The 13,760-nt window shown below is 37.9% G+C and overlaps 1 protein-coding gene across 1 annotated transcript; it reads right to left on the reverse strand.

The window, feature by feature from the left end:
* Positions 1-215: 215 nt before the first annotated feature.
* Positions 216-2,170, reverse strand: LOC147358046 (olfactory receptor 51G1). The gene has a single exon (XM_086340413.1). The coding sequence runs from the start codon at positions 1,479-1,481 to the stop codon at positions 516-518; it is 966 nt and encodes a 321-aa protein (XP_086196539.1). The 5' UTR covers positions 1,482-2,170; the 3' UTR covers positions 216-515.
* Between the last annotated feature and the right edge of the window lie 11,590 nt (positions 2,171-13,760).

Here is a 13,760-nt window from a genome sequence, read left to right on the forward strand (position 1 = left end):
AGTAATAATAGGCAATATTTGTTGAGACGTGATAACACTTCAGGCACTGTGTTACAGAGTTAGATGAATGATCTCATTTAATCTTCACAGTATTCCTATAAGGAAGGTAATATAATTATTTACATTTTCATTCTGCAATTGAGGAAACTAAAGAACAGAGCAATTGAGTAATTTTCCCAAGGTCACACATGCAGTATATTGCATAATTTATTTCCTTTTTATTGATAATTGGGAGTTGTCACTTTTCCCTAGTAGTAGTAGTGTTAGCCACTCAGTCATGTCCAACTCTTTGCCACCCTATGGACTGTAGCCTGCCAGGATCCTCATTCCATGGGATTCCCCAGGCAAGAATACTAGAGTGGACTGTCATTCCCTTCTCCAGGGGATCTTCCTGACTCAGGTATCAAACTCAGGTCTCCTGCATTGCAGGCAGATCCTTTACTGTCCGAGCAATAGGGACAGCTGAAATAGAAAATATCTATGGGTTTTATGCCCCAAACTTCTCTTTCTCTAAACTAATCCTGCTGAAAACCCCTGAGTGATTTTATTAACTCAAACTTCTTAACAATGCGTTGGCGGATTTGCTTGGTCTTGATGCTGTAGACAATGGGGTTCATGAGCGGTGGGGCCAGCAGATACACATATGACATGAGGAGGTGTACAGTGCGGGGCAGATGTTCACCGAAGCGGTGCACAAGAGACAAGCCAATCATGGGGATGTAGAAGAGGAGCACAGCACAGATATGGGAGACACAGGTGTTAAGGGCCCGAAGTCGCTCGTGGTGGGAGGCAATGCTTAACACAGTGCGGAGGATAAGGGCATAAGAGAGGAAGATGAGCAGTGAGTCCACACCAACAGTGCAGGCCACGACAAAGAGCCCATAGATGTGATTGACGATAATGCTAGAGCAGGCCAGCTTCATGATCTCTAGGTGTAGACAGTAGGCGTGGGCCAGCACGTGGGAGTGGCAGTACTGGAAGTGCTTAAGGAGGAATGGCAGGGGAAGGATGAGCAGCGCGCTTCTGAACACTGAGCTCAGCCCCATCCTGATGATACGTGCAGGTGTCAAGACTGTGGAATAACGCAGTGGGTTGCAGATGGCCACATAGCGGTCAATGGACATGGATAACAGGACTGAAGACTCCACTAGGGACAAAGTATGGATGAAGAAGAGCTGAGTGAAGCAGGCAGGGATACCAATTTCTCTGGCATCAAACCAGAAGATGCCCATCACAGTGGGCAGTGTAGAAAGGCAAAGACCCAGGTCTGTGAGGGCAAGCATGGCCAAGAAATAGTACATGGGTTCGTGGAGGGTGACATCAGTACGGATGACATGGATGATGCTAAGGTTGCCTATGATAACTGTCAGATAGATGAAGCAGAAGGGAATAGAGATCCAGCCGTGGAGATCTTCCAGACCTTGGAAGCCTGTCAGGAAGAAAGTGGCTTTCTGCAGGCTGCTATTATATAGGATTCTCATGACTTTATAACCTTGAATTCACCAACCTGCAATATAGAATGGGATTTCTGGAGAATGACAGGGCTGAATACTCACTCACCTGTCTTGGGGTCAGTGATCCAGGAAGGATCTGCAGATGAACTGGCAAAGAATTGGGGCACCTGATCTATTAGCCTTTTCTGGAAGGTCTAGGAAGGTGATTGTCATAGGTGATTTCTATAGCTCATGGATGCTGTGTGATTTAGGCTTATGGTGATATGTCCGTCTGTATTGGACTCTCAGTAGTTTAATGAGGTCACCTCAGATGGCAACTTTTCCATATGTTCCTCCCTGGAAAAAATAAATAAATAAATCTCCAATTCAATCAGCAAAGCGCTTAAAGCTGCACCATCTGTAAGTAGAACTGGTACTATACACACCATTCTGCATAATTGTCTTCTAGAATCAGCTGCATATCAAGAGCCTTCAAATGTATTTGTAACCTGGCTGGGGATTGTCTTTCATTCCACAGTACCTGGCCTGCAGGGGAATGCAGGGGAAACATTGAGTAAATATTTGTTGGGCTACTTAAGCTTGTAACTTGTGACCAGAGTGATTCCTTTCTTGAATTTACATAAAAGCCTTTGATGGCTGAGGAGGCAAATGTCGATGTGCAAATTTGAAGTCTGGAACTGAGAAATGTCTGAAAAGGCAGTCTTCCAAAAAAAAAAAAAAAATACTTCTAAGACAGGGTGCTTCAGGGCTTAGTTCTGAGAGATATTAGGAGAGATGTGTGTTTCTGTCATCATGGTGATTAAGCTGAGGCTAGATGTAGAAATGGAGATACAGAGGTGGGAAACATCAGCTGTAAAACAGTGATAACAAAGAAAAACCTGAAATAGTCAGGAAAAGCCTCTAATCTCTAGCCTAAGGAAAGTATGTCTTAAGGCTCTCAGACTGAGCTGTGCCTCTGGGGTTTGGATAATATAACACAGAGGTATAGGTCTGTCCTATAATACCTGAAACCAGGCTCTCCTTTACCTCTGCCTTCTGAACTTTTATTCAGTTATGTTTATTGTAAGCTGCACTCTAATGGGTTCTATGTATATTAATGTAGTGTGACTAGTATATTATTTATCACATGCATAAAAAGCTTAAAATAGCTAATGTTTAATATCTTTCTGTCACCTTCCTAAGTGCTTAGTGTTTATTATGCCATTCAACTCTCACAATGATCACATTATCAATAGGTAGATTCTATTCTAAGCAGCATATTACAGGTGAGAAAACCATGGCCCAGAAAGATGAAGTGACCTGGGTAAATTTATGGAGCAAGTAAGGGCTGAGTATGGAATTCAAACTCTGATAGGGTACTCCAGAGTCTACATTATTGTCTTACATCGTATTTCCTACTACTGTAGGGGGACTACTACTAGTAGTCCTACTACTACATAGCACTTTAGGTCTTACAAAAGTCAGATAATTTAAAAAAATCAAAAAACAAAACAAAACTATACCAAGATATATGTATCGATGACCATTTCAACTATGTACATGACAGATGAGAGGAAATGTGTTCTGGGGACTAAGTTCAATTGGGACATGCTGAATGTTAACTTAAAAAGAAATTTTGGGGGATATTTCCTAGAGGGTATTATAGGTAGTGATCTTTGGGTTTAGTGGAGGCTTAAGTTATAAGACATCTTCCAAGAATATGCAGCAATTGCTAGGAGATGCAGTGTGGAAGAAAAGACAAGGCTCTGTTCATAATACTGGAAACTATTTTACATGAGAGTAGAACATAAAATCAGAACTAGAAAAGAGACAGAGATTGGAGAAAAGAAATAGGATAAAAATAGTAGTGTATAATGTTACTGAAGTCAAATCATTACTGTTGACTAAGAAAAAGAGATGGTGTAAGATGTGGGTTTTTTAAAAGGCATTGCGCTTATGATGGTGAGTTCATTATTGATTTTTCAGAGAATATTTCCATAGATTGGAGAAAGACTATACAGGCTTACACTATCAGTGAATGGGGAGGAATATGTAATAAGTATATGTTACTTGTAATTTTCCTCCAGGAAAAAAAATCTACGTGATAGGTGAAGGTGGGATATTTTAAGGAAGAGAGATGGAAAGTTGAGGGCACTCTTTCAAAAAAGCTTCTTTTATTAATCAATAAAATGAAGAAGCATTGAATGGCTAAGAATAAAGAAAGACAACATGTCCATGCCAAGATTTTGCCATTCAAACTACAAATCAAAACATGTAGTAAAACAGATACTAATGTAATAATTAATATAATACTGAAATTAATGTTGCTTTATGATCCCAAAGGAGAAACAAACAAACAAAAAAAGATATAAAGAGGCACTTCTAGCAAACAAGAGAAATGCAGGAGAAAAGTGGAGACTTGGAGAGAAGATGGGCTGTGAAGGAAGAAGGGAATATCATAAGATTTGAATAGCGTGCTGTTGGTGGCACAGACAACAATGCAGTCTGACTGCAACACTGAGAACAGTGATGGAAGAAAAAAAGTTTCAACAAAACCTTAAAAATGAATGATAATAAAGAAGGGAAATTTTTCCATATGTTAAGTGGAGACACAAATAAGAGTTTAAACATATATATGACTTTTCAGCCAGGAGACTCAGTCAAGCTGGTTTCCATCCATTCCGCATTGAGAGATTTCAGAGTTTGAGAAATAGAAGAGGTAGAAACCATCTATTTCATCCTATATCTCCAGACAGAGAAGTTTCATTCTGCCTGCTTAATGAAAAGTTGCATCCATAGTGTCCCACACCAATTATTATCTCCACTTCCTCCAGATTAATGGATCAGAGAAGTGTCAGCTGACACTAGACAACATCATACACCCTTGAACCACCCTTCAGCTCTAATTTATTGGTGTAAAGGGATGTCATCCTAGAATCTGCAGCAGAAATAGAGAAGAGAGGGGCTAAACAAATTTCAATGACATCTGACTCCCTCTGTCTCTTATTCTTCATATAATTGCACACAATGGTATTTACAATGATCAACATCTGTGTTGGTGACAGTCTGCAAATTACTCCAAAGGACAATTATGACCTCATATTAGTGTAAAGTGTTACACTAAATATTGGTGGTACAGAGCATGATCAAATTCATTTTAATATTTAATTACCATAATACAGTTTTAAGGTAAGCAAAGTAGAGATCGCAATTTTAATTTTAAAGGTAGAGGAACTATTAATAATATTCCTAATGAGGAGGAAAGAGATGAAAGGCAGCAAGAAGTAAAATGGACGATGAAGATTACTTTTACAGGGTCATGCTGCTGCTGCTAAGTCGCTTTCAGTCGTGTCCGACTCTGTGCGACCCCAGAGATGGCAACACACCAGGCTCCCCCATACCTGTGATTCTCCAGGCAAGAACACTGGAGGGGTTGCCATTTCCTTCTCCAGTGCATGAAAGTGAAAAGTGAAAGTGAGGTCACTCAGTCTTGTCTGACTCTTCGAGACCCCATGGACTGCAGCCTACCAGCCTCCTCCGTCCATGGGATTTTCCAGGCAACAGTACTGGAGTGGGGTGCCATTGCCTTCTCCGTTTACAGGGTCATAGACAATGACAAAGTGAGGAGTGACTATTCCCAGGCCATCTGCTTCTTAAAATTTCTTTGACTAATTTGATGTGGGGATTCAGAAGTAACCAAGATTGAGAGTTCAGTGTCTGATTCTATGTGCCCCAATAATCTTTTTTTCTTTTTTTTTGCATTACATACCTGAGCAGCAACAGCTGGAGAGAAAAGTGAGTTGGGTGCATTACTTCCAGCCAGAACTCAGGAAAAATGGTAGCCCAACTACAAGAAGATTTCCTGCTTGAAACTCAGGGTTCTTTTGAAGAGCCCAGCAGCTTCTCCCTTGGGGCCTCAGCTGAGGTTGAAAATTCCCTGAAGTCTCTTGGCTAGAGAAGGAGGCTGAGAGAGGCTGAGAAACCCCAATCTTGTATGTAGGCAAGGGATATATTCAAAAGGATGTTTGTACTAACAGATTTCATTTTCTGAAATTGTGTAAGAAAGCACCAGCTCAGATTGAAGAGCAGTATTACACAAGATAATGTTTTGATTCAGATTCAGATAAAACATATAGTTGATCCTAACCTTATCTCTGATACTTTATATCCAGTAACCTAGGACACATGACTTAATGTCTAGAGAGATTATCTCCTTATATCTAAAAAAAGGAACCTCTTCTCTCTTTTTTTTTTTAACACACAGACCCTGATACTATTAGGCATTCTCACATGTTTAGAGTCAACTGCTAGTGTAATTTGGTTTGCATTTATGGAAAAGGATTAGTCTTTATTAGCCTTCAGTCTAACCTTTTTAAAAAATTTTATATTGAAGTACAGTTGATTTAACAATTTTGTGTTAGTTTCAGGTGTATAGCAAAGTGATTTAGTTATGCATATATATGTATCTGGGCTTCCCTGGTGACTCAGATGGTAAAGAATCCACCTGCAATGCAGGAGACCTAGGTTCAATCCCTGGGTTGGGAAAATCCCCTGGAGAAGGGCATGGCAATCCACTCCAGTGTTCTTGCCTGGTGAATCCCACGGACAGAGGAACCTGGCAGGCTACAGTCCATGGGGGTCACAAAGAGTCAGACACGACTGCGACTAAGACACACACACATACATGTATCTAGTCTTTTACATGTATCTAATTCTTTTCCCATTTAGGTTGTTGTATATTAAATAACAGCTTTCACTATTTTTTTCCCCCTTCGGTTTTTTTAAAGATCTGCCTACATCCACTTCTTTTTAAAAAATATCTACTTATTTAATTTTGAATGTGCTGGATCTTTGTTGCTCCACGGGCTTTTCTCTAGTTGCAGCAAGCGGAGGCTACGTTCTAGTTGCGGTGGGCGGGCTTCTAATTGCAGTGGCTTCATTTTTGTGGAGCATGAGCTCTAGGCACTCGGACTTGAGTATTTGCAGCCTGTAATCTCCGTAGTTGTGGCTCCGGGGCTGTGAGGCACAGGCGCAGCAGTTGCGGCCCACAGGCTTAGTGGCTCCAGGGCACGTGGAATCTTCCCAGATCAGGGATTGAGTCTGTGTCCCTTACATTGGCCGGTGGATTCTTTACCACTGAGCCACCAGGGAAGTCCCCAGTCTTCACTCTTAAACTATAGGTTTCTTAATTATGATTGACCAGCTTCTTTTAGAATGATGTAAACAATTGGAGGAAAGACCTCAACAGGATGGCTTACACAATGGATTCTCAGTAAGCATCATTATTAAAACAACTGGTAGAGTGATTCTAGTTTGCCCAAAATGGGCCTAATGTATAGCTATTATCTTTGTTTCTCAACCAATTTGGATTTGCATTTCCCTGATAATTAGTGATGTTGAACATTTTTTCCTGTACCCTCTGCCCATTTGCATATTTTCTTGCAGAAATATTTATTTAGTTCCTCTGCTCATTTTTTAATCAGGTTGATTGTTTTATTATTATTATTGAGCTGTGTGTTCCTTATATATTTTGGAGATTATCACTTATTAGATATATGTTTTGCAAATATATTCTCCCACTATGTAGGCTGCCTTTTCATTTTGTTGATTATTTTGCTGTACAAAATTGTTTTAACCTGTCCTTCCACCTCTTGATTTTTCTTCTTTTTTTTTTTGCCAGTTGGGAAGATCTTCAGGTGATACTTTCCAATTGGCTCATAGACAGACTTCCTAATGGAGTTCGCTACATAGTCATCAGGGACCACAGCCCTTTAATAACCTCTGAGAATTTTATCTGTCCTTCTCCTGATATGTTTCCTCTTTTCAGTCATGGAGCTTATGATTTGGCACTTTGGATGCTACATGAGAAATAAGTCACTTTTGTAGTTTCCTGCACATCTGGGGAAGCTGGGTGTCAAGTCAACCATGCTCCCTTTCCCCTGCAGGGGAAATCAAGGGACTGAGAAGGTCTCACTTTGCTCTAAACTTAGCTGTCTTAGGAAGGGATGATTCGTACAAAGTCTAACTGTTCTCATATACTCCAGGACATTGAAACTCATATATTTTTTGCTCCAATGGCATGCTGTAACTTTTCTGGAACTCTGGACTTCCACAAAGCTCTCTCATTCATGGGGTGTCTACCCCAGTCAGTGTTTTCCAAGTGCTAAAGGACCAAGGCCCAGAGAGACTGGAACTAGTTCATAGCTCTCTTGGAGACCACACCATATAGCAAGGTCTATCTGCCTGTTATGAATGCATGGCTGTGTGTGACCCTTCTAGGTTCCTTGAAATGTGGTACTGGATTCCACAGAAGCACTTTGCTGTTCATGGATGGGTGGTTAATTTTTTTTTTTTTTGCTGGAGGGAGGACAAATAAGAGATACCTTATTCCACCATGATTTTAAAGTCACTCTAAAAATCAATCAGTTATATAAGTTGATGCTAAAGTCACTCTAAAAATCAATCAGTTATATAAATTATTTAAAATATTATTCCAAGTCATGATTCAAAGATTTTGAATATGTTTTGGGTTCACATTTTGTTCTATAAAACATATGGTCCTATTGAAAATGCTATTTTGAATTCAATTAAGGAGCTCAACATTAGATATACATTTTAAAAAATTTAGATATAAATTCATATTTGTCAGGACAATAGTGTAGTAAAAAACAATGCTTTTGTGAAATTAGGAAACTTTGTTCACAATGTTCTTGGGATAGTTGTGGTGCAGACATAATTCATGACTACATCCAGGCAATTCTTCCAGCCTATTTTCTTTTTACATATACATTTAGAATAGCTGAATTAAGAAAATTTTAAGACAAATCTGATATTCAATTTAAAAAGAAAGAAAATCTTTAGCATTATAGTGAAAAAATAATCAGCATTCTCTTTTACTGACTAATCACTTTCAATCAGATTTTAAAACTAGGTGAGCCTCTGAAGGAGTGTTTGGTAAATCAGACTAATTTGGTGTTCAGTTCAGTTCAGTTGCTCAGTCGTGTCTAACTCTTTGTGATCCCGTGGACTGCAGAACACCAGGCTTCCCTGTCCATCATCAACTCCCAGAGCCTACTTAAACTCATACCCATTGCATCGGTGATGCCATCCAACCATCTCATCTGTCATCCCCTTCTCCTCCTGCCTTCAATCTTTCCCAGCATCAGGGTCTTTTCAAATGAGTCAGTTCACATCAGGTGGCCAAAGTACTGGAGTTTCAGCTTCAACATCAATCCTTCTAATGAATATTTAGGACTGATTTCCTTTAGGATGTACTGGTTTGATCTTGTAGTCCAAGCAGTTCTCAAGAGTCTTCTCCAACACCACAGTTCAAAAGCCTAAATTTGTCAACACTCAGCTTTCTTTATAGATCAGCTGTCACATCCATACATGACTACTGGAGAAACCATAGCTTTAACTAGACAGACCTTTGTTGACAAAATAATGTCTCTGCTTTTTAATATGCTGTCTAGGTTGGTCTTCCCAGAGAACTCATCCTTTAAACAATTTTTATATTTGTGTTCAAAGTAGGCTAGACATCTTTAACCAAAGCATTGAAAAATTAGAGTATCAAAATTTTATTTTTGGTTTCTTTTAGCCAGCATAAACCATTGTCTAATTCAAAGCTTGCAAACAGAGCTTGTACAAGGATATAGATTTATTTACTTTCAGAGAAAATTTCATGTTGGAAATCATTTTTGTTTAAAATGGTTTGATTGGCAAACCAATATTCTAAAAATATTTGCTAATGAATATATTTTGATGTGTATTATGCATGAGATTTCATATGAAATATGTATATAAAATTATAAACAATACAAAATATGTATATATGACCCTCTACATACAATTCCATGTTTGTTTATTCTCAAAAGTGTCTGATTATTAACTCTAAATGTTTTAGTTATTAAACAAAATGTTTCAAGAAATTTAAAAAAACTAACAAAATACGTGCAGACAAAATTAGAGGTAATTATCTGATAAAGTTCAAGATGATTAATATTATTTAGAAAAATATGCACTAAAAAGGTAAATGCATACATATTACATAAATGCCAAAAAAAGAGACTATTGCAAATAGTTATTTGAGAAATGCAAATCATGTTCAATAGTGGTAATCTCATCAACATACATGTCAATCTATGATTGTATGAAAGAAAGGATTCACAACCATTGCTAAAGGTCTGAGTGAACTATTGGCAGTTAGTTCCTGAGTTGTTAAACATCCTTCAGTAAGCACAGCATTCCCATCTGGCATTTTCCTGACTCAAATGTAAGTAGTACAGTCTTTTCAGAAATAATGTTTACCTACTAATACTAGTTGCCTGAAGGGCTAGAGTGATTTACGCACATCTGACAGAAAGAAGAGAAGAGGAAAAGAAGAGCTAAGAAAGAAAAAAAAAAATTGCATGCATTTAAATATACATGCACACAGATTCTTAAATCAGAGAACGTGTATACAGAGCTTTGGAGTTCAGGAATTAGATATATTGACTGCATTATGAAGAACTAAAAAAGGAAGAAACACTCAGTCTTTCCTCTAGTATACTTTTTGTTGTTGTTGTTCTTTTTTTTATTTTTTTTATTTTTAAACTTTACATAATTGTATTAGTTTTGTCAAATATCAAAATGAATCCGCCACAGGTATACATGTGTTCCCCATCCTGAACCCTCCTCCCTCCTCCCTCCCCATACCATCCCTCTGGGTCGTCCCAGTGCACTAGCCCCAAGCATCCAGTATCGTGCATCGAACCTGGACTGGCATTTTGTTTCATACATGATATTTTACGTTTCAATGCAATTCTCCCAAATCTTCCCACCCTCTTCCTCTCCCATAGAGTCCATAAGACTGTTCTATACATCAGTGTCTCTTTTGCTGTCTCGTACACAGGGTTATTGTTACCATCTTTCTAAATTCCATATATATGCATTAGTATACTGTATTGGTGTTTTTCCTTCTGGCTTACTTCACTCTGTATAATAGGCTCCAGTTTCACCCACCTCATTAGAACTGATTCAAATGTATTATTTTTAATGGCTGAGTAATACTCCATTGTGTATATGTACCACTGCTTTCTTATCCATTCATTTGCTGATGGGCATCTAGGTTGCTTCCATGTCCTGGCTATTATAAACAGTGTTGCGATGAACATTGGGGTACACGTGTCTCTTTCCCTTCTGGTTTCCTCAGTGTGTATGCCCAGCAGTGGGATTGCTGGATCATAAGGCAGTTCTATTTTCAGTTTTTTAAGGAATCTCCACACTGTTCTCCATAGTGGCTGTACTAGTTTGCATTCCCACCAACAGTGTAAAAGGGTTCACTTTTCTCCACACCCTCTCCAGCATTTATTGCTTGTAGACTTTTGGATTGCAGCCATTCTGACTGGTGTGAAATGGTACCTCATAGTGGTTTTGATTTGCATTTCTCTGATAATGAGTGATGTTGAGCATCTTTTCATGTGTTTGTTAGCCCTCTGTATGTCTTCTTTGAAGAAATGTCTATTTAGATCTTTGGCCCATTTTTTGATTGGGTCATTTATTTTTCTGGAGTTGAGCTGTAGGAGTTGCTTGTATATTTTTGAGATTAGTTGTTTGTCAGTTGCTTCATTTGCTATTATTTTCTCCCATTCTGAAGGCTGTCTTTTCACCTTGCTAATAGTTTCCTTTGATGTGCAGAAGCTTTTAAGGTTAATTAGGTCCCATTTGTTTATTTTTGCTTTTATTTCCAATATTTTGGGAGGTGGGTCATAGAGGATCCTGCTGTGATGTATGTCAGAGAGTGTTTTGCCTATGTTCTCCTCTAGGAGTTTTATAGTTTCTGGTCTTGCGTTGAGATCTTTAATCCATTTTGAGTTTATTTTTGTGTATGGTGTTAGAAAGTGTTCTAGTTTCATTCTTTTACAAGTGGTTGACCAGAATTCCCAGCACCACTTGTTAAAGAGATTGTCTTTAATCCATTGTATATTCTTGCCTCCTTTGTCAAAGATAAGGTGTCCATATGTGCGTGGATTTATCTCTGGGCTTTCTATTTTGTTCCATTGATCTATATTTCTGTCTTTGTGCCAGTACCATACTGTCTTGATAACTGTGGCTTTGTAGTAGAGCCTGAAGTCACGTAGGTTGACTCCTCCAGTTCCGTTCTTCTTTCTCAAGATCGCTTTGGCTATTTGAGGTTTTTTGTATTTCCGTACAAATTGTGAAATTATTTGTTCTAGCTCTGGGAAGAATACTGTTGGTAGCTTGATAGGGATTGCATTGAATCTATAAATTGCTTTGGGTAGTATACTCATTTTCACTATATTGATTCTTCCAATCCATGAACATGGTATATTTCTCCATCTATTAGTGTCCTCTTTGATTTCTTTCACCAGTGTTTTATAGTTTTCTATATATAGGTCTTTAGTTTCTTTAGGTAGATATATTCCTAAGTATTTTATTTTTTCCGTTGCAATGGTGAATAGAATTGTTTCCTTAATTTCTCTTTCTGTTTTCTCATTATTAGTGTATAGGACTGCAAGGGATTTCTATGTGTTGATTTTATATCCTGCAACTTTACTATAGTCATTGATTAGTTCTAGTAATTTTCTAGTGGAGTCTTTAGGGTTTTCTATGTAGAGGATCATGTCATCTGCAAATAGTGAGAGTTTTACTTCTTCTTTTCCAATTTGGATTCCTTTTATTTCTTTTTCTGCTCTGATTGCTGTGGCCAAAACTTCCAAAACTATGTTAAATATAATGGTGAAAGTGGGCACCCTTGTCTTGCTCCTGACTTTAGAGGAAATGCTTTCAATTTTTCACCATTGAGGATAATGTTTGCTGTGGGTTTGTCATATATAGCTTTTATTATTTTGAGGTATGTTCCTTCTATTCCAGCTTTCTGGAGAGTTTTTATCATAAATGCATGTTGAATTTTGTCAAAGGCTTTCTCTACATCTATTGAGATAATCATATGGTTTTTATTTTTCAATTTGTTAATGTGGTGTATTACATTGATTGATTTGCGGATATTGAAGAATCCTTGCATCCCTGGGATAAAGCCCACTTGGTCATGGTGTATGATCTTTTTAATGTGTTGTTGGATTCTGATTGCTAGAATTTTGTTAAGGATTTTTGCATCTATGTTCATCAGTGATATTGCCCTATAGTTTTCTTTTTTTGTGGGATCTTTGTCAGGTTTTGGTATTAGGGTGATGGTGGCCTCATAGAATGAGTTTGGAAATTTACCTTCCTCTGCAATTTTCTGGAAGAGTTTGAGCAGGATAGGTGTTAGCTCTTCTCTAAATTTTTGGTAGAATTCAGCTGTGAAGCCATATGGGCCGGGGCTTTTGTTTGCTGGATGATTTTTGATTACAGTTTCAATTTCTGTGCTTGTGATGGGTCTGTTAAGATTTTCTATTTCTTCCTGGTCGAGTTTTGGAAAGTTGTACTTTTCTAAGAATTTGTCCATTTCTTCCACGTTGTCCATTTTATTGGCATATAATTGTTGATAGTAGTCTCTTATGATCCTTTGTATTTCTGTGTTGTCTGCTGTGATCTTTCCATTTTTGTTTCTAATTTTATTGATTTGATTTTTCTCCCTTTGTTTCTTGATGAGTCTGGCTAATGGTCTGTCAATTTTATTTATCCTTTCAAAGAACCAGCTTTTGGTTTTGTTGATTTTTGCTATGGTCTCTTTTGTTTCTTTTGCATTTATTTCTGCCCTAATTTTTAAGATTTCTTTCCTTCTACTAACCCTGGGGTTCTTCATTTCTTCCTTTTCTAGTTACTTTAGGGGTAGAGTTAGGTTATTTATTTGACTTTTTTCTTGTTTCTTGAGGTGTGCTTGTATTGCTATGAACTTTCCCCTTAGGACTGCTTTTACCATGTCCCACAGGTTTTGGGTTGTTGTGTTTTCATTTTTGTTCATTTCTATGCAAATTTTGATTTCTTTCTTGATTTCTTCTGTGATTTGTTGGTTATTCAGCAGTGTGTTGTTCCGCCTCCATATGTTGGAATTTTTAATAGTTTTTCTCCTGTAATTGAGATCTAATCTTACTGCATTGTGGTCAGAAAAGATGCTTGGAATGATTTCTATTTTTTTGAATTTACCAAGGCTAGCTTTTTGGCCCAGGATGTGATCTATCCTGGAGAAGGTTCCATGTGCGCTTGAGAAAAAGGTGAAATTCATTGTTTTGGGATGAAATGTCCTATAGATATCAATTAGGTCTAACTGGTCTATTGTATTGTTTAAAGTTTGTGTTTCCTTGTTAATTTTCTGTTTAGTTGATCTATCCATAGGTGTAAGTGGGGTATTAAAGTCTCCCACTATTATTGTGTTATTGTTAATGT

This window comes from Bos grunniens, chromosome 15, assembly GCF_055505025.1.
Source record: "Bos grunniens cultivar Pamir isolate PY7600 chromosome 15, Bosgru_T2T1.0, whole genome shotgun sequence".
In the NCBI taxonomy this organism is placed as follows: Eukaryota; Metazoa; Chordata; class Mammalia; order Artiodactyla; family Bovidae; genus Bos; species Bos grunniens.